Source organism: Drosophila ficusphila, unplaced genomic scaffold, assembly GCF_018152265.1.
Source record: "Drosophila ficusphila isolate 14025-0441.05 unplaced genomic scaffold, ASM1815226v1 contig_198, whole genome shotgun sequence".
Taxonomy (NCBI): Eukaryota; Metazoa; Arthropoda; class Insecta; order Diptera; family Drosophilidae; genus Drosophila; species Drosophila ficusphila.
The window spans coordinates 7,418,826-7,441,382 of record NW_025064092.1 but is presented as its reverse complement, the minus strand read 5'-3'; the positions used below and the strand labels follow the sequence as shown (position 1 = coordinate 7,441,382).

At 40.9% G+C, this 22,557-nt stretch overlaps 1 protein-coding gene across 3 annotated transcripts in view; it reads left to right on the top strand.

The window, feature by feature from the left end:
- LOC108095294 (homeobox protein cut) overlaps positions 1-22,557 on the top strand; it is a 76,949-nt gene that overhangs the window by 34,387 nt on the left and 20,005 nt on the right. For all 3 annotated transcript variants that reach the window (XM_017196335.2, XM_017196334.2, XM_043207412.1), the window contains exon 2: positions 8,235-9,515. In XM_017196335.2, the coding sequence (XP_017051824.1) occupies positions 8,235-9,515 (1,281 nt within the window). The remainder of the gene's footprint in view (positions 1-8,234; positions 9,516-22,557) is intronic.

The window sequence follows — 22,557 nt, the reverse complement described above, 5'->3', positions numbered from 1 at the left end:
CTCTCCCTCTCCCTCTCCCACTCTCTCTCTCTCTCTCTTTCTCCTTTTCTCTGGCTCGCTCTGTGATTCATTGTTGTTGCAAAAATAAGTTTGCCCGCCAGCCAGATTTCTCCGCTAACCGCCATATATCCCATATCCCCCTTAACCCCATAATGCTCCCTTTTCCGATACGTTCCTCCGGCCATACAAACAAATTTCTATGAAGCATTGCAGTTAGATGAGCCGTTTAGTGACAGTCAAGTCGTTGAGGGGGGAAGAAGGGGTGAAGGGGGAAGAGGGGAAAGGGGGGAAGGGAAAGGGGGTGAGGTGGTGGTGGTGGTGGAGCAGACACAGGGTGGTGCAGCAGCATTAAGACGGTTCAGCCAGTGCGAATCAGTGGCATGCATTTTTTTCGCAGATATATGAACGAACAGAACACACACATCTACATATACACACACAACACACACACACACACATTAATCGAGTATGTTGGCTGGTCGAGTGCATTGCCATCGCCATTTGCGGGTCGACTAATAATAATAAATATTTTAAAGAAATTAATTACCTGCGCCAGCAACAACAACAATAGCCAACGATGTCTGAGATATACAATATATAGCTTGAATACAACCCATCTATTTTGAAAATTCTTTTTGAAAATCGAACTTTTAAAGTGCTCTCCTTAATACGACCCAACAAGAAAAAAAAACAAGGCTTTCCTCTGCAACTTGTGTTACTAGGCAATTACTCAAATTCAAATTAAGTGGCCCCACCACACACTCACACACACATACATAAACACATATGTATTATTTGGTGTCCCAAAAAGAGGAACCCACCCCTTTGAAAATTCCGAAATGCCGCAACTTGTCTCGTTTTGTAAATAACAAATCAGGCATTTATAAATGATGTGAGCATAAAATTTTGGCGCCACTACCACCACTCAAAAGTTCACCCTTAACACCCGAAAAACCCACCGCCCACCGCCCAACGCCCACAACCCCTCCCCCTCCGAAATTTAACCCACTAAGCTCTGCTCTGCTCCACTGGCAGCAGCACTTGAAACAAAAGCAACTCTTTGGCAGCTGACACGCGCTGTTGTTTCATTTTGCCAGCAACAAAACTGTCGCTTCAACCTTCAACCGACCGATTTTCCCCCCTCCCCCCTCCTGTAGATTTCCCTCCCCCTTTCCGATTTTCCTCCAAAGGACAACGTCTTCGTTCGTTCGTTCATCGTCTCCGTCGTCGTCTCCGTCTCCTTCATACGTCTCTAATAAGACATGATTGTAATTAATTAAATTAATTCGTTTCGGTTTTAATACACGAAATGTTTTTCGATTTTGCCGGGACAGCAGCACAAGCTACCCCATTTCTCCCTTTTCCCTTCTCCCCTTTCCCCTCCCTAGAATTTTCCACTGCCCCCACCCCTAAAAAAAGGATTGCCAAATGAAAGCGAAAGATTTCTGATTTACGTTTTCAAATATTTGTTTGTCACACACTCTCTTCAGGCTAAGCTCGTTGAAGAAGGTGAGTTCTGTTCTGTTCTGCCACTTTCTCTTTGGAGAAAGGAGAGGAGAGGAGCCACCCCCCAGCAGCAAATCCCCCAAACTATAAAATGTTGTCGATTTTGATTAGGCGAACTTGACAGGCAACTTTTGGGTTTTTGGTTCGTTCAGAGTTCCATCAGAGTTCTCGTCGTCGTCGTCGTCGGCGGCGTGGCTTTTCATTAAAAATGCCAACTGAGTTTTATCTTCGGGGTTGCTTTAGTAGCAGAATTTTAACCTGCCTCCTCCTCCTCCTACCTATCCAACCTCCTCAATTTGGTTTCCTTGGTTTTGCTCGAGATAGAGCAACTCGGCATAATGAATTGACATTGATTGGAAATTTTGATTGAAAAAGGGTCTCTCGTCCTTTTTGGAGCGCTCGAGCAAAGAAGAAACTTGTCTACTACAAGCGCAAATAATAAATTGCTTCATTTTCGGTTTAATTAAGAGATTTTTCGGCTGAGCCTCAGACACACACACAGCACCCACAACAAGTAATATTGATTCTCGTTGGGGGTCTTTTTAAGCATTAATACTTTCATTTATATTAATGTCTTTGGTCTGAATAAAGCCTGGAAAGGATTCACATAATATTTAATTAGGCATTCACAATCGCATGCATTATAGCGCTTGATACGCTTGCACGCAACTGTACCGCTCGCTGCGGCAAACTGAAATCATTAATGTCGTTTAGACTTTAAAATGTCAAATTTGGACAACCCTTTGACATTCCCTTCTTTATCCCCACCATCCATCCATCCGCACTGAAAGCATTTTGAGGCCCGCATAAAAATGTCAAAAATTACAAGGACTGGGGGCGGTGTTTTCTAATCATTATTTGTATGGCCTGACCGAACGAACACATGAACATACACACATGCCCTAAAATCCCCAACCCCTTTTAACCCACACAATGCCCACATATGAGTTATATTTATTTGTATTTGTCTGGGCCCGTTTTCTGCCTTGACTTGACCATCTCCATCCCCATCCCATCCCCAAGCCCCCACTTCCACTTCCATTTTCTGCTATTTGGTCAGTGTAATGCTTAATTATTTACTTAGCAAAACAAAAAAACCAAAATACATACAACAAAAATCCTGGCCGAAAAAGGCCTACCGAAAAAAGATTGGGATGGGGCAGACACAACAATGGGTTCACCCACTACCTTACAGTACAAAAAAAAAGGGTTCATTTAACACACACACATACACACTCACATGTGTGTGTCCAGCGTTCATTTTTGATGTACGATTGGTCCTGTTTTTGTGGAATGGGGATTTCGGTCACACAAAAAAGGTATGCATACGTTATGTAATAATAAGGATAAAGGAAAAAATTATTATTACTTTTGGTCACTCATTGAGGCAGAGGCAGGGAGTTGGAGGAGGAATACCGAAAGGGTTGCTCAAAAAAGCAGGGGATTTGAAAAGTCTCTCGTTAATCACGAAATGGCAGCAAAACTAAGCCTGTTTATGTATAAGCACAGAAATTCACAGATGTCCGATGAAGGTTGTTTTAAGAAAATATGTTCCATATTTAAATAGATTCACTCTTTACCAATATGAAATACTGCAATACTAAATATAATACTGCTATGACATATTGATAGTTCGATTGTATATAAATTATTTTCCTTTGCCATGTAACCCCTTTTTGTATACTTTTATAATCCTTATATATCACTTTGCTCTTGGCAATTAGAAATCGTCTAATTTGATGCCCACTCACACCCTCTCTCCGATTTTCGGGTATTATGAGTTTCGCAACTCTCACACGAGCAGCTCTTTCTTGTCACTTTTTGGCATCGTAAAAAAAGTAATAGGAACTTGAAGTTCTCCAAACCCTTTTCGCTGTCATGTAACGCAACAAAAATCGAAATACCCCCCCCTTAAAATGTTCGCCAACGAAGCCCCGTCTTCTTCTTGCTGTGCCGCACGCAATAATCCTTTTTCCAGCATCTTTTCACACAAAACAGACACACACACACACTCACACACACATGCAAGGCACGCGTGTATATAATCCTTTTTTACAGAGCCCCAACCCTTATATCACGCCCCAAACCCCCGACTTTCTCATCTTCGTCAGCAGCTTCGCATATCAAAGCTAATTTATATTTGGTATAGCATACATTTGGGCGTGCAAGCAGTTTTCAGTTACCAACAACCCCCAGCCTAAAAACAAAAAATGAAATAAAACAACAACAGCAACCCTTTCTCAATGCCTTTTGCCCGATTTTTGATAATAAATAGAAAATGTTATAAATTTACATATGTAGGATTTTTTTTTGTATTTTCATTTTTTTGTTTTGGGAGAGTGGGGACAATAAAAAGGGAACAGAATTTTAAATTAGAAAATATTAGTTAGCCCAGAGAACGGTATCTTAACGAACGTACAGTTACGCATTTGCATACACACACACACACACATATATCGTTGATGAGATCTTATGCTTTTTTACTGCTCCTTGTTTTTTGTGTGTATTTTATTTTTTTTTTTTTTTGTGCAGGATCCCCTCTCTTTTTACCGTCAATACATCATTTTCGTCTTTTCTATTTCTCTGTGTACGATGATTTTATGCCACTCTTTTTACTGTTTTTGTTTTTGTTTTGCAGTTTTATTTATTTTATTTTTTTCCTTCGAGATGGGGTTTGAACTCGTTTCTTGTGTGTGCGGCGTTTCGGGTATTTTTTGTTTAATATTTAAATAAATAATTAGCCAAAAGGGATATATGTGCGCATATGTGTGTGTGTGTGTGTGTTTCCCACATCCCCAACCCGCCTCTGTGTGCGTTGCTAATGATGTTTGAAATTGTAAAGCAAATGCAAAGGCATGCCTCGAATCTGAGGATGGAGTGGGGATGGGAATGGGGATCGAGTGCGGGTGGGGCTGGCTTTCAGTCAGAGTTCCTGGAGTATTTAGTCAGAGAGCAGCTCGAGCAATTAATGGATAACAGTTGAGCTGCTTAAATTGGCTCCGGCAAGAAATATTAAACCAGGGTTGCCAAGGAGGAGGATTTTTTGTATAGTTTAGAGTACTGAAAAATAGCAGGCTTATGTTATATGTATAACCTGCCTGCACAAGAAATATTTTTAAATATAGTTGATTCGAAAATTAAACTCTGCTTAAGAGAAATCTCTTCCCAATTCACATTTGCTTTTCTTTTTATAAACTGCCTTCAAAGGAGTAAGGGCGTGTGCCACCTTAACCCTTTCAAGAGCCTTCAACTCCATTTGTTGCTGCTGCATTGATTTGCTTTGATTTATTGTCCAAAACCGCACTATGCAGCCAGCCTCGCGTGCTAACTGCTGTGTTCCAGCCAATGTAGCTACCCTTTTTTGGGCAACAGGGGGTTGAATGGATATGTGGCCCCTGAAAAGCCAGAAGAAGACGACGACGAAGGCACTCGAGCTTGAGCTGAAGCACAATTCATAACATTGCCTTCGTACTAATTACAAAAAGTGCTCGCCCAACCTTCCTTCCCCTGAAAAGTCCGGGAGTTCGGAGTCCGGGAATCATGAAATCCCGAGGTCCACACAGCAGCAGCTGCTGCTTCTCCTTGCCTGCCGAAAAGAGAAGAATTCCCTGCTCGTCGCGGGTCTTGAGGCAAACTCACTTCAGACAAACAGCTTAAGACAATGCCGCATGCTGCAACTTCAGAGAGTGTAGAAAACGGGGGCTTTTGGCGAATGAGTTGACATGTGCCAAGCACACGACGATTGCGAGCAAACAACTCAAACACACACACGACACAAAAAAAAAAAGAAGAATAAAAAAAAAAAATACAGAATCAGAAACAGAAACAGGCGTTCGAAATGGGATAAGGACTTTCAAGTAGGGCCTGCCAATAGTTGATACAATTGCAGTCTGTGACCTCAAACAAAAAGCATTGAATGAATATATATATATTAGATTAATATATAATCATAATTACGCCATGGAAATAAAGTAAGCTTGTATTGTATGGTTTTCGAATGTCGTCTCATTAGCCCATCCAAAATTATTCACAATTTCAATTCCATTTGAGTATGGATGGAATTTTAACAGTCCCTTTGGCAAGGGACTAACATTTCACTTAGCATTTTTGGTTCGCGAGCGAGAGAGATTTTTACCCGTTTTCGTATACATTTGGCTCGCTTTTCTTTTTGTTTTTGAAAAAGCTCCTTTGAAGTGGCAACCGGCAAAATATTAAATGAAACCCAAAAACGAAGAGGGAGCTGGCTGGGGCACGCTAAAAGGGTGCTCAATACAAAAATACGAAAAGCATTGCCCTGCTATAAGCTGACCACACACACGGGGGCCAAAAGGACGAGAGAGCCATTAAAGTGGGCAAAGCCCCACAAAAAAAAAAAAAAAAAACCAAATAAAATAAAAAAAAAAAGGAAGAAAAAAAAGAAAAGTCCCGGCAAAGCCACCCGCATTTAAGTTAATTAACTCATTTGGTTGGCAACTGAACTGGGCTGCTAGCTAAACCAAACTCGAAGTGGGCCAGAATCGTTAGACTGGCTGGCATTAATTGATTTGCCCACAGAATCCATCCAATGCCGTCACAAGGAACCAAGAAACTATTTTCCGAGGTGGAAAGAACAACAAGTGCTGCCTTTCTCACGGGGATTTCGTTCGGTTTTTTTTTTTTTGGAAGAGCGCACTGATCAATTTTAGTTCTGGCGGTCCAGCAAAAAGTCAGCGAAAGAAATGGAAACGTGGCAGCCGGAAACAGAAAATGAAAACCGAAATGGAAAAGTATCCCTTCGCTGCTTCTGCCTCTGCCTCTGCCTCTTGGTCATAATGAAAACAATTTTCAAGCTTAAGCAGCTCACGAGAAGCGGCAACAACAAGACAGCAGCAGCAGCAGCAGCAGCAGCCAACAACCGAGGTCTTAAAACAGAGCAACCACACTGAACCGCCGGGAGAGCCACCTACCTACCTAACCAGCCAACCCGCCAAACCACCCAACACCACCCAACCACCCAACACCACCCACTTTCCAGCTGTCTGCCCGAGTGTCTGGCATTGGGAATGGAAAGGACGACGTCGGACGCGAAGGACAAAACTGCAGCTCTCCCCAGAGCGCCCAACCGCTTGTCTGTTGTTTGTACTTAAGAGCTTTTAAATATCATAAATATATATATAAATATATATATATCTACGAGGAGAGCACTCCCCCTTTTGGCTCCATCGTAATGAGGATGATGATGTTGACAAATATGCCTGGCAGGGCAAGAAAAATTATTTGCTTTTGGTTTCCCAGGGATATAGTCATTAAGCGTAAGCGAGAATCATCGACAGTCGAACGTTTTCAAGGGTGTGGGTGAGAGCTATTAAGGGAAGCTGTACATACAGAGAAAGAATATGTTCTTTATGTCCTCAAGTGATCTGAAAAATCTCATCTTATAATCATGCTGAATTCAACACATTTCGCTTTTCTGCTCTCTGTAACGACTTCCTGCTTAACTCGATTGGAGAATCGGAGAACGGGAACCATCATCAATACGAAGTAGAACAACTTGGCCAAGACAACCGGCAAAGGCTTAAGTCTCACACCAAATAGTTTTCGGTTTTCAGCTTGGGAGGAGCAACAGCCAACAGCACTAACCCATCGACTAATTTCCAAAGTTCTTTATTGCCTGCAACGCCCACCGACTGAAGTCCTGCTTTTTTGCTAGCTTCCGGTATTTATACAAATAAAATTGCACACAAAACCCAAACCAAACCAAACCGAACCGAACTGAACTGAACCTAGCCAACAAGTACAAATCAAAGGAAAATCGAAGCAAAAGTCATCGCCATTTGCTGCTTGGGCTTGGGCTTAGGCAAAAGCGAAATGGAAATGGAAGCCTTAAAACTTGGGGGGAAATCAGATTCTAGTCTGGGTCCCAGACTAATTTGCCAAAAAAGTTTGCACCGCATATTTTTGTAACCTTCTTCGGGAGCTCTTTCTACTGTTTTTTATTTTCCCCCCTTCAGTTCAGTTCACATTCAGTTCAGTTGAGTTCAGTTCAGTTAGTTGAGCCCAATGGTTTCTGTGTTTTGTTGTTTTAATTTCTCAATTTTGAACGGGGGAAAAGAGGAGACTACTACTTCCACCAACACCAACACATCGAAGGTCAGGGGTCACTAATGGCAGGGAACATTTTCAAGTTGGGCTTATCGATACCGGCGATAAACTATAAATTTGTTGTTCCTGCCTCTATATCCTTGTTGTTGTTATTTGTTGGGCTTTTTTGGTTGCTAATGCAGACGGAAATACTTCGGAATGTTTTTTAAGCCTTCCGTCTGCTCGACTCTCCTTTTGTGCCATTTGGTGTGATTGTGTGTGTGTTTGAGTGTGTTTATGTGTGTGTGGCTGTGGGTGTATTTTGGTTCTGGCATTTTCGGGGGGCCGAGAAAAGTTTTTGCAACGTATTAATTTGGCTAAATTTAACCCGTAATGACTTTAAAAGTAAAATTAATGAGGGTCGATAGTTGGCCTAAGCTGATGAGCAAGTGTAGGCGGGTGCAAAAACTTTTATGCTTTTTTGCTTTAAGCAACATATGTGCAGGACATTGTTGCTCGACTGCTTTTGGTGGGTAATGATTTATTTAAATTAAATGGATAATATAATATATGAGGGGAAGAGTTTCTTTTTTTATAGAAATAAATGCATACAATAAATAATTGAAAACTAATCCCAATTTCTGGTTTGATAAATGAATTTCTTATAGCGCGCTACTTTGGCCGAGAAGGAAGTGAACACACTCAAGGAGCAGCTATCGACCGGCAATCCCGAGAGCAACCTTAGCAGCGACAACAACGACACAACAGCAGCAGCAGCAGTTGTTGCAGGAGCAACAGCAACCAACGACAGTGAGGAGGATCAGCAGCAGCAGCAGCAGCAACAAGCAACCAGAGGCGGTGGCATTTTGGAGAGCGACAGCGACAAGCTGCTGAACAACTCCATTGTTGCAGCGGCCATAACGCTGCAGCAGCAGAACGGCAGCAATCTGCTGGCGAACACAAACACGCCGTCGCCATCGCCGCCGTTGCTCAGCGCCGAGCAGCAGCAGCAGTTGCAGAGCAGTTTGCAACAGAGCGACGGTGTCGGTGTCGGTGTCGGTGGCGGCGCCTGCCTCAATCCGAAGCTCTTCTTCAATCACGCCCAACAGATGATGATGATGGAGGCGGCAGCTGCGGCAGCAGCGGCGGCACTGCAACAGCAACAGCAATCCCCGTTGCACTCGCCGGCGAACGATGTTGCAGCAGCAATCAGCACAGCGGCAGCGGCAGCAGCAGCAGCAGCGGCAGCAGACCAGCAGCAGTCGACGGCATCGACGGTACAAGCAGCAGCAATACCCGCTGCCACGAGCAACATCAAGGGCAGCAATTGCAGCAGCAACATCAATCACACCACCAGCGGCAACAACAACAACAACAATAGTCACCAGGGCGAAGAGGAAGACGAAGAGCTGGACGAGGAGGAGGAGGACGAGGAAGAGGAGGAGGACGAGGACGATGAGGAGGAGAACGCCTCGATGCAATCGAACGCTGATGATATGGAGCTGGATGCACCGCAAGAAACCAGAACTGAGTCGAGTGCAGCAGTCACACAACAGCAGCCACAGCAAGAGCAGGAGCAGCAGCAGGATACAGAGGATCTTGAGGATCCAAAGGATGCGGGGGATGCTAGTTTAAATGTTAGCAATAATCACACAACCGATAGCAATAATAGTTGTAGTCGAAATAACACCAACAACAGCGGCAACGAGAGCGAGCAACATGCGACCCATTCAACGGAGGACGATGATTGCGCCAACAACAATACAAACACCAGCAATAACAACAACACCAGCAACACAGCCACCGGCAACACCAACAATAATAACAACAACAATAACAACAACAACAATAACAACAGCAACAGCGGCAACAGCGAGAAGCGCAAGAAGAAGAACAATAACAACAACAACGGACAGTCTGCTGTTTTATTAGCTGCCAAAGATGAAGAGGTAAGTTATATTTAATCAATTCTCGATGTTACTGAATAGATTAGCCGGGAAATCAGAAAATCAAAGTCCTGAACAGTAAACACTTTAAGCACTAACCTAGCAGGTTAAAGACATATTCCAAATGCTTCTTTCAACCCGAAGCTCTCAACTGTAGATTAAAAACAGACCCTCGGGCAAAAAGTATACTGTCTAGCCACAACAACAAAAAAAACAGAGAACCAAAATAACTTTAAGTGACTTTTTAATTTAATAAACTGTAGCGGACTTAGGTCAAATATCCCTATATAAATAAAATAAAATAAAGCGCAATGAAATGTAAAACCGTTAAGATTAGACAAACGTCGCCGCCCACACCGAAAACCGAAATTCCGAGTACGCGAAAAGGCTTTGAGAAAAAGAGCGGTTGGTTGGTAAAAAGGATACCATAGACTGCTAAAGTAAAAAAAAAAAACGAAAAAAGGAGAGAAATTCCAAACCGCAGAGGACGACGCACGATTGACCGAGGACCACCGACTTCCCAAACCAGTATGCACAATTGAGAAAACACTTGCAGAAATAAACAAAGACCCCTTCACTTCAGAAAAGTCCTCGCTTTTCCAGCCTTCCTTTCTTGTAATTTTCTAGCCAAACAGAGAAAAAAATGTTACCCGACTACGACGAACCGAAACCGAACAAAAAATACAAGACAAACAAATGAGCGGCGCGACTTTTGACTTCTGCTTTACACCCCTAGGAAGAAGAAGCAGCAGCCAAAAAGGGACAAACAAGCAAAAAAAAAAAAAAAATAAAGAAAGGAAAAAAAGTGCGGATAGGGATTTGAGCCTTTTTCCCTGGGCCAGGACAGTAAAATCAACCCAACATCAAGCCAAGGAAAAAGTTAGGAGGAAACTTTTGCGACATGGAAATGAGGTTGGAGCTCCAAGGACAAGGACTAAAAACAAGGGGTGTAAAGTGATATCATTAAAATATTGACAAGACAATTTTTACGCCTACAAATTTGTTGAATGCCTTTGCTTACACAGCACCAGATGATAGGTAAACAAAGGGGAATGATGGTGAAGATGGGTTCGAGTTAGAAATCTAAGCTTATTTATTGGGCTTACAATTTTATAAATCATAGTCCAGTTCCTTGATAAGAGGTTTTTCTTTTTCTTTAACGAAATAAACAATTAAAAGAAAAGGGTATTCCCCCTTATTGTGTGGTTTTTCTTATTGGAAAACCCACCGTATAGAAAGATTGCTTATCCGTAAAACCACCCGTGAAAAGCTTCGACTTGAAGTGTTTCGTGTGGCTTTTTTTAATGATTTAAAGATGTGCACACAGAAGTGGTGCATTGCATTTTAGCATCAATCATTATCATTTGCCATTAAGTGCAACAGCAGCAGCTTCTTTTCCATTAGCAACCCCTAGGTGTTTCAGAAGGAGAGTGTAAAAAAGGAGGGAAAGCACATTTCTTTAATGTTTTATCACTTCACTTGGCCAGACTTCGCAACCAGTGGCTTAGGCAAGGATTTTAGCCAGGGATTTAAGAACCTCAAGGGGTTTCGTAAATATTATGCAGAAATTCATTTGCCTACAAATTATAGAAAACTAAAAAGGTGTTGCTAGTTTATTTGTTAAATTTGTTAAAAGAAAAAAAATAGGTTTAAAGACCACTGGCTTTACTTAAAAATGTACTCCTGTTTTTTTTTTACACCCCATTTGGTGGCTTTGACTTTTAGCCCGCGTTTTCTTGTCTAAAATCCATTAAAAGCTATTTTCGCCGCCTGCTGGTGGGCCCAAACTCATAAGTTTGATCACGGCCGCCCGGACAACACCTCCTCCCCTCCCAACCTCCCCCTCCGCCGAAAGCCCCCGTTTCGAATGCAGAACCCCAAACCGACGCCCATGCACAGCTGTGATAAATGCACTCGACTGACAACTAAATCACTTATGAACACTGCTGTGTGCGTAGATTCAGATTTATCTGTTACACATGTTCATAAATATGCGACAATATTTTTTTGTCCTCGAAGTGGCAGCCGAAGATGATCGACAGGAATATGAACGGAGAAGCCCAGGGACTTGCGTTTACGTTCATGGGCAAATTATTAGTAGCTCTTAAGTTAGAATTTTAAATTGAAAAGATGATAGAAAACTGTAACAAATCGTAAAAAATTCAGAGCCAGAAAAAATATGAAAAAATCTTTATTTTATTCTGGATTTAGCAACAATTATTATTCCATCCACAACTGTTGTCTGTGGCGCGAGTTTTTGCGCAGAAATCATGTTAAATGGAATTGCAACAGTTGTTTGTTGTTAGAGTCGGAGTGCAGAAGCTCCCCACTAGATGTGCGTTTGTTTTGGCTATGAGGCATGTGTTTATTTTTTCGCAGAAGTGCATTTTTATAGACAAAGTGCTTTGGGCCGCGTCTCGCTTCCAAAAATAAATCGCAAGAAAAAAAACAAAAACGAAAAAAGAAAAAATAATAATCAACAAACAAAAAAACTAAATGCTTCTTGACAGCGCAAACAAATGAACAACAAATTAGCAGCGGGCAGCTTCCGCTTCGATTTGGCTTCGTTACTTCTACTAAGCACATATTATTTTGAAACAAAAACGACACGTTCGATGGCACTTAGTTATACTTTTTATCACGCAGCATACAAATACAAATATGCGGAAAAAAACCAGCGAAATACAAGAAATATATCCATTAAAAAATACAACACATTCAGCCGCATCTGTAGGTCACATTTTCTTTGTTTTTATCTGCTCCCAAAAACAAAAACAAAACAAAAAAAAACAGTACTCAAATATGTATATACACATATTTATAGAATTTCTTTATCGACATTTTTCACATATTTATTTTATGCATAACGATAAAAAAGGCCAAGCCCCAAAACGAAATCAATTTTTTATGGACTTTGTTTTGCGGCTAGATTTAGTTGTTTATCCTAACACCAGAGCGTGGAAAAAAAAGAAAAAACAAAATTATATCTGATTAGCGGTGAAGGAAACCACAAACATTTATGGAGTGCCCTTTTAAATGGGAACTCATTGATAATTCTGCTTCTGATTTCGAGCAAGTGGTTAAATATCAAGTAAATACTTGAAAATGCAAATAATCATTTTGAATTTGTAGTCTGATAACAAGTTTTGGGGAAAACCTTAACCATATAAAAAAATAATAAGTTAAAGTAACGTACAAATTAATAATTTTAAACTAAAAACCCTTGCCGTCATACTTTAGGATTTATTTAAAATTCGGCTGATAAGAACACCCGATTATTTAGCACAGTTTTTGTTTTTGTCCCGCATTTCATAAATACTCATTCGTTGACCAGCATAAACCGAACGTTCGAGCGTGATAGATAATCGGTTTAGAAATAATAGAAATAATCATAATTTTTCATGCACAAAATTCGATTTGTGCTTATCATCGCGTGTCTGCGATCCCCATTTAATTCGATCCCACGATGGGCGCTCAAAAATTAAATATAATTCTCGCATTGACGGATGACTTTCTCGGCTAATTGAAATTGAAGTATATGATATTTTTCGGGACCATATTGGTTATTTATATGCGTATAGATACGCTATAGTTATTTACTGAGACCGTCTACGTCAGAGGCAAAACCCCGTTTAGGGTTGGATAGTATATAGTATATAGTCTATGCCACAGTTTGGTTGACACAACCAAATATTTGGATACACGCTCCAGGCGAAAGACAATGCGAGTGTTATTTTTAAATGCAAATCGAGCGGAAAATCCATCAAATGTCTAACGCAAATGGTCTAAATTTAAACCCAGCCGGCGCAAGGCAGCAGAAAACCAGATCAACTGTTTAAACAACTCATCGATCGCCTGATAATTTTTCGTCAACTCTCGCTCACTTCTCTCTCATTTTCTAATCATCAAACAATATATTGTCGTAATCTTTCGATTCCAAGGCAAGAGCTCAATTATTTTAGATTTTTTATTAATTTGATTCTCATTGGGTTTATTTATTATTGTTGTTGTTGCTGTTTGGTATTTGTCAAATGTTTGAAATGATGCAAACCAAATTATTGGCGATTATTCGAATTTAGTATGAGTTATTATGCCAGTCGAGGCAAAAGTTGAACTACAATATATATTTGGTGCGCTCTTTTGAACGAAATGAAACAGGTAACGTGTATATGATTTTATCACATATTATTAGTCTCAATTCGAACACAAAAACGAACTGAACTGAACAGAACTGAACTGAACAGTAGTATTGTACAAAAAGACATACGGCGAATAATAAATAATAATAATGCAAATACAAATACCAGCCACACAATTGCAATTATTCAATTCAAATCAATCAGCACACGAATACCAAAGCACATGGATTACTGGAGACATTGAGCTTAGTTTAGGACTACTGCCTGCAATGATTACTACTGTATGCTGATGATGATGCTGCTGCTGTTATGCTTATCGTGCCTGTTGTTGCCATTTGTATTTGCTGATTAAAGTGAAAAACAGTCATTATCGTGCACAGTGGCGTTGTCAGAGGGGGCATTCTATTTTATTTTTTTATTTATTTATTTTTTATTTTTTTTGTAAGGAGGAGATAGCTTCTCAACAGTTCTCCTTGTGATAAAAATCCCCCTCAATCAGATAATTTCCCATGCCTCTGATCATCCACCCACTCTCCTGCTTTTTTCGACCAATTGCGGATAAATTCAATTTATTTATCGCATATGGATTCTGATCGGCGAGTGTGTGCGCCTCTCTATCTCTGTCTGACCCAAACGCCCCTCTCTTTCGCACATTGACTGATTTCTGTCGCCGTATGTGGATGTGTACTTTTAGTGCCTAGTATAGTTCTGTTCTGTTCTGCTGGGTAAATGTGTGATTTTGATTTTTTTAAATTGATTATTTCCTTATTTTCGTTTGTTGGGCTTTTGTTGTTGCGTGAGCTAGTTCAGTTCAAATTGGAATTAAAAAAAAAAAAAAAAAAAAACAAGTTTTGTTGATGCGACTGCGGCGGTTGCATCAGCGTTATTGTTGGATTTTCAACTTTCCCGCGCCTCATTAAAGGGAAAATCGTTTTCCTCCACTAGCCACTTCAAGTATAGCAAGTATAGAAAAAAACATGCACATGGCTTTATTTAATTGGAGGCCATTAAAACGGTGACAAGTTGGAAATGCAATGGCCAAAAAGAAAAACCAAACTGATCTTAATTTATGGCCAACAAATAATCACCGAAGAAAGGGGGCGGTGGGTGCTGAATGAAAAATCTGCCGAGTCTTGGCCAACGTTGTGTAGCCATTAATTTTTGGGGGCTCCCCCACCCCTCCCCCCTTCGAAAATGTCTAACACACCCGCTGGGCAGGAACTCGAGGGGCTGGCTATCTGTAAAATTGTAAAATTGTCAATTTCGATTCCACATCGCACCTCTGGGCCTCCAAGTCAATTACAGGCATGAACGGAAATTTAGCATTTCAATTAGCACAAGACGACACGACACTCATCCCACTCCGCCTTGCCTTCGCCTGTCGATAAATCAAATTGCATTTCTTTTTATTAATTTACCATTAAATTAAGTTTGCAAGCAGCAGCAAGAAGCAAGCAGCAACTTGTGGCTGTTGTCGGCTGATCCCACGGCAAATAGCTAACTCGGCAATTAATTAACTTTGCATTTGAATTTATTATCTTAAAGATAGTGACAAAAACCGTTGGCAGCAATTCACTACAAATATCTCACAGTCATGCTGTTGCTGTCTGCCTGAATGTTGCTGATGTGTTTGATTAGCCTCCGTTGGCGTTTTGTTTGCTAACCTTCGGAATTCTGTGTGTACGTGTGACAGTCCAAAACGATTATTATAATAGATTGTACAACAAAAAAACAAGACCGGGAATTAATTGCAATTACCAAGAAGCGGTAGTAGCACACTTTATGCGCAACAAATTATGGCACTCGAAATCACTTTAGAGCATTTCAAACAAAGAAGTATTAAAACGATTGGTAATACCTAAAAATCGTTATTTTACAAATGGAAAAGAAACGAATTAAGTCGAGCAATTAACTAGACAATTGATTTCAAATTAAAAAAACACCCTGGTGAAATGCGATGAAATGCGAAGGAAAAACGTAAAATATGTCTTGGATCTGCATTTAAGTTCTGGGCCATCAAACGCAGGTCCCACCGAACCCACCGAAATTCGAACAATTAAAAACGTCTAAGCATAAAAATCGTTCAATTTGGGGCGGTAAATGCTTGGGCTTTAATTAGTTTGCTATGCTGCTGTCGCTTCAATTTTGATGCAAGTTAACCGCGACATCGTCGCCGTCCCCATCTTCATCGCCATCTCATCTGAACTCATCTCATCTCATCGCAACTCAACTCAACTCAACTCATCTCCGTTTTCGTCGTCGTCATCATCCGCATCCGAGAAATCTCCAACTCAACGCAAATTAAGCGTCGTCAAAATAATTGCCGTGGCTCGGTCAAAATGCGACCGCAGCCAGACGCACAGTGGGCGTTGTTTTAAATTAGTAACACTCTCTGGCTCTCCTTTAACAATCAATTTATTAGAAAAAAAACTACACAATTTTAAAGCTAATAAATCTGATTTTAGAAAAAGGGAATACAATTTTATTTAAAAAAAAGAAAAGAAATATAATAGAAAAATAACAAAACATATGTATTAGTAGAATTTCATCTTAAATATTGATAATATTTATTTTTAAATATTTGATCAATTTAACCCATAGTTTGCTAAACCCATCCAATTTCACTGAAAGTTCCTCATTTCCAAAAACCAGTCGGGCAATTAAAATAAGCTGGCCATATCTACTTTTCTCCGTCGTTTTTTTCGGAACTTTTTATGCATTTCCAGAGGCTTTGAAGCCCCCGTCGAAATGAAATTGTCATCAAACGAAGATTTAGTTCAGAAGGAGGCGCGGGCGAATTAATCGATGCACAGACAGCCATAAGGGGCTGGAATTCAATTAGAAGTTGACGCTGATGTTCAAATCAAATTAGTGTCCCGTCGTAGTGCCACCTCCTCTCCTCCCTGCCACGCCCCCTAAAATCGCCTCCTGCTTTCTTTGAATCCAAATAAATTTAGCATTCGCTTAGCTTCGTTTTTATGCCATCGATTACTTCCTTTCAACTGTTACTTTAGCCTTTGGCCCCGATCCCATTTAACCCCTTAAGTAGCTTTGTGTGTTGCACTTGCACAGATACCTGCTGCTTAACCCCCTGAAATTTTTGCCAACTTCACGAAACAAATAGCAAAAAGGACAACTGCAAGCGGAAGGAAGTTAAGCCATTAGAAACTGACAAACGCCCCTTCCTCTCGAATTTTATTCCTATACGTTCATATTTTCATATCCATACATATCCATTCAAGGCCAACACACCAAAAAAAAAAAAAAAAAAAAAAAAGCCGCACGAAAAAAATGAAAGGCACAAACAGAAAACAATGACAGGAGCAGCAGGAGCGGCAGGATCATCAGACAGGATGGAGAGGACTTTCGGTTCGAGCCTTACGAATGTTTGCTCGAGAGATGTTGATTGGCATTTGAGGGTTAAGCGGCGGCAGTGGGGGAAAGGATTTCCTCCATGCGGGCAGGACTAAAAACAGGACCAAAAAACCGAGACCGTGAGATGAGCAATGTGCCGTGCTCATAAATTATTGTCTAGACTATGATTTTAACGTTTTTTGATTATGAAAAAGACCCCCTCAGACCCTTTACAGCAACAACAACCACAAAAAACAAAAAAAAAATCCTGTATAAAATAAAATTTTGCTGGCATAGACAACCTTTTTTATATTTTTTTGCGTGTGCAGATATCATATCAATAAGCAAAAGGATTAGACATGTGACTGGGCCCCAAATAACCCGTGGGCCACCCATCACATTTCGAGTGCTTATCGACAAAAAAAAAAAAAAGAACAAAAATAATAAAAATAAAAAATATGAAAAAAGAAGACCCGAATTTTTTCGGCAATATGAATAAAAGTCAAGGGGCTTTTTGCTGTACCAGCCAGACAATTATTAAGCAAAAGTTTAACGAATTAGAAACAAAAGTGCGAACATAGTGTGGGTTGAAGGTGGGCAGCTTTGATTAAAAATATACACATGTAAGGGATGGAGAGTTGAAACAAGCAGCTCTCGCCCACTTAAGGGTTAAATAAAAACGGGGGAGGAGGGAGCGCGAGGAAGAAGGGCAAAATCCTTTATTTTGCTTTCTCACGCACAAAATGGCAGACAATAAAATTGAAACATAAATCGAAAATTGTAAAATTCTAATAAGAATACTCGCGCGGCAATGAAGATTTCCCCCCAACCCCCATTTTCCGACTGATAAGGGGATCGAAAAGTGGGAGGGAGGGGGTGGGGGTCCTGGGAATTGTAAAGCTGTCAAATTTTAATTACAAAACTTTATAATCCAAAAAATACAACAACACCAAGGAGAAGAGCGAAGACGAAAGACGAACACAAGTTGCGTGCCCCCAAGGGGGAGCTTTAACCCCCCAAACCCCCCTTCCCCCCTCCCGCGGAAAACCCGCTTCGAATCAATTCAATAACTTTGCCGTTGTGTGCGTGTATGCGTAAATAAGCGAATGAACGAATGAACGAATGACTGAATGACTGAATGACTTTTTGACTGACAACCCCCTTCTGTCCAAATCCAAACCACGTTTTCGTGCCAACTTCAACTTGCAAAACGTTTGATTTATGCCTTTGAATTGTTGTAAATTGCCAGGGCTCCTCCATACACCAACCAACCAACCAACCCAGATATTTCGAGTCTCTCCACCCCCCCTTTTGAACGCCCCCTGGCAATTGACAAATAATGCAAAAATTCTGGGAAAATTACCTGCGATTTGAGGTCTTTAAGTTGATAAATTGTCCATCAGCGGGAATTTAATTGGCAGGCTGAATAGACAAACTGAATTGAGGCGAGCAATCAAAGGCTAAACTAAGACTACTATCGAAAGATATGTATCATAGATACAAAAATCTTTCAGATAAATCATTTTCGATTGAGGGAGCTCAATAGAAAAGAAGGGGGTTTCACTGTAGGGACTCCTCCACATGTGACCTCTTTTGGGTTCTTTGTTTCTGCTCTCTGCCATTATTTTATTTCTCGCTCCTCTCCATTTTTATTATTTCGCTCCTTGGTCGCGCGCTCTTGTTCGTCATATTCTTTGTTATCTTTTGTTTCAAATTGCCAACTTGGGCATTGCCAGTTGCAAAAATGCAACATACACAGCGATACACAGCGATACAACAAAAACAAAGGCCTTGGCGTCAAAGCTCTGGGGTGCACTTGGCAGACTTTAAACCAGCTTCCTCCCACAGCAGAAATGCCTTGCCTCCTTTTATCACTCCGAAGGCCCCATGCCAACCCACCGAACCCACCGAACACCGAACAGCGAACCCCAACCCCTTTTTGCAAGCATCGCGAGCTACTCCTTTGCCAACACTTGAAACAATCAAAAATCAATGACAAGCTGCACATAAAGCAACGTGTGCACTGAGAGAAACCACTTTGTGATCTTAAATCACAGCCAATTCGAGATGTTCATGGTGGGAGGAAACTGAAATGTAAAGAGCAAAAATCCAGCTGTGAACAAAAACTAAATTTATAATTATTTTGTAAATACAATTTTTTCAATGTGTGTGTGGCGCATAAAATTCAGCAAGAAGCGCCAGCAAAATAAAAAAAAAACAAACCGGTTGACGACATTGAGACGAAGCTTCTTTTCCCCGGCAGTTGCCTTTTACTCATTTGTCTTTTGGCTTTTTGGAAATTAACAACAGAGCCAACCCCAGCCCAGCCAGCCTCCCAAAGCGACCACCCCCAACCACCCCACCTGAAACCTGAATGATGTTGCTGCTTCTACTGCTGCTGGCAAAAGTTACCCCTTTTTTATATATGCGCTATCTCTATCCATCGCTCCACAGCCCACTTCTGCCAGTCAGTCAGTCATATATATATTCTAAAATTTTTATGCCCGAATGAATTTTAATTCCTTTGACGGTTTTGCCTTTGCCATTGGCAGCTGACGGTCTAAAAACGTATACAAAAAAAAAAAAAAATAAAAAAAAAAAACGAAAAAGAACGAAGCAACAGCGGCAGAAGAGAATTATTTTATAAGCAAGCCTTGAAGAGCTTCGTTGTGTGTGTCTTTGATTGCTTATTGTTAATTTGTATTTGTAGATTGGTGTCTCTGTGTGTGTGAAATGCTGCTGCTCGCTGATTAAACCCCTTTTTTACACTCTCACCACCACCCCCCACCCACACCCACACTCCAAGATAAAAACCCTTGGCTCATGTGGAATATATATTTATATATATATATATATATATATGTATAGAGACAGACTCAGGCATAACCTTAATTCCTTTTGGCATTTTATGCTTCCTTCTTGTGCACCAAGAGAAATTTTACTCATTTGATTTCATTGATTTCAGGAATTAGCCAAAATCGATCATTGGCCAACCGAATCATTGCATTAAATTAATTTAAAAAATATGTTTTTGTACTATTTTTAATTATGAATGTAATGGTAAATGTATTCCTTTAGAGTAAGATATTTTTGTCCTTTGTGTAGGCGAAACTCATGCTGGCAATTGTGCGACGTTTTTCGTCATTTGCCTTCGAGTGTTTGTTATTGTTGTTTCCGAAACCCAAACTCCTTCCTTCACGAAATCCCCCTTATAAAAACCCCCATGCATGTATATTGACTGCTTTGTCAATTGTTATGCAAAGGGTAAAACAAAATTCAGGGGGGAGGATACTTTTCGGCTGCTTGGCAATTTTGTTAATTACAAATCGTTTGCTTTTCGCTCGCTACTCTAATGCTCCACATTCCCACCCACTCCCATTCAATATTTTTGGGAAAATTATAACCCAAGCTATCTGCTCGATCCTGGGAACACAACTCTCCTGTCCAGTCTTTTGTCCAGCTCTTTGTCTCTCTGCTTGGTTGGATGGTTGGTTGGTTGGGAGTGGTCCGGGAAAAATGTAAATTTTCATAATTTCGCAGTCAATACTGGAGGTAAAACCAACAGCAGTGGTCCTCTCAGACCCTCTCGAAAATATTTGTTATAGTTTGTTTGATTGCTGTTAGTAGATGCTACATATAATAACCTTACTGGCACCCCCCTTACCCTTACCACGCCCCCTTCGCCCCCTTTTGCAACCTCATCAACCACAGAGGAGTTGCAGAAAGTTTCTGCTGCTCAAGGGATGAAAATGATTTCTGCTGTCTGTGTGCTGCAAAATTCAAAAAGTTGATTTATTGTTTTAATATTTCTTTCGCCCGGGCTTTTCGCAAAATTTGTGGACATCCAAAAATCGAAATGACAGTTTTTACCCCTCAATTTTTGGGCTTTATTTGCATACGCTGAATTTCGTTGCATAACTTCGTTGTAATTTATTTTCACTCATTAAGGTTTTTGACTTGAGAGAAATAACGTAGGTTTCAAATCAATTTTCGTTTTAAATCCTTTGGTAAGCGTTCGTATTGAATACAAATTGCGGGGGTACAGTTGCCACATGCGTGACTACTCATCCACAATCTAGAGGACGACACATGCCCTCGAAAAAAGTGGAGTGGAGTGGAGTGAAGTGAAGAAAATCCATTTGTGCGTTTCCCCCCCGCGACTTGCGCTAATTACGTTTATTTAAGAAAGCTGAAAAATTTCATTTGGCTAAAGGGGTGGTGTGCGGGGTGTGTGTTGGGTGTTCGGTGTTGGGTGTTGAGCTTCGCTTGTCTGCCAGCCAAGCAGTTGGCAATTAGAAGAGCCACCCCCTCAGGACCCAGGACCACTGGCTTACCACCGCACCCATAAGATTTTTATGCAATTAATTTGAGTCGTTTGTCGTCTTGTCATGTCTCTCCTGTCTCTTCGAAAAAGGGTGGCTCTTTCAGTTCGGTTAAGTTCCCTTGTCTCTGTATTCCGTATCCCGTATCCCGTATGCTAATGAAAAATCGAACACGCATACCAAAGTTTTCGCTGCCCCCTTCCACCCCTTGAATCCTCATGCGAAAAACCCTTTCACATGTCCTGGATCCTGGGTTCTGGGTCCTGGGTCCTGGGTCCTTTGATTGATAATAGAATTAACCGGCTGGCGGCTGTTTTGCATTTTTCGGCATGCCACATGGCAATACACGCATGTTGTTGATGCTTTTTTAATGCCAATTATGTGCTATGGCTCGGGCCTATTGTTTATGGCCAATAATCATCAGCGTCGTCGGCCCATCCACAAATATTGATAAAATAGACACATGAAGTGGTGGTCGTGTGGTGTTCCCATGTTGATGAAATTATTGTTTATGAACATGTTCGACAATAATCACGCAATGACACGCAAATTCGTAGTTAGACTTATGTTGATTTCTGAACTTATTTATTTGCATATAGGTTAAAGTTCACTCATTCCCCAAAAGACCCCCAGCGCTTGCTATCGGATTTCTAGATGGCTAATCAATTTTAATAAGGCCACCGGCGGTTGTTAATCAACAATTAAAGTTCTTTGAGCAAATTTCAGGGGTTCTGCAGATCGATATACCACATATAACAGTTTTGGTGTGCAGACAAAGTTTGGCTTTTGGCCGCTGGCAGTTGCGTCGATTAAAACCCGTACCATAAAATTAATTTTAATCACATAATAACAAATACACACACACACACACGAACACACACATGAAGGACACGCCCACCTGGCTGTCATTAAAAAATTTCGTTGCATACCACACGGCGCTGTCGAAAAACTTTATCTTGTCAACTTTTACCAAGAAGGAAGATGGGGAAATCGGGCAAAGGGGTTTACGAACTGGGGTGTTTTTTAGAGTAGGGTTTGCAGTAAAATCAAGAGATGCCAAGAAGGTATGCGTGTGTGTGTGTGCGAGTGTGTGTTGTCGACGCACTTAAGAAAAATTCCCCTGTCAAATTTGCCAATTATCATATTTTCATCAAACAAACAAAGTTCCAAACAAAGCCCACATCGACAGAGCTTGGGGGGTGGGGTGGTGTGGTGGTTGGGTGGTGTTTT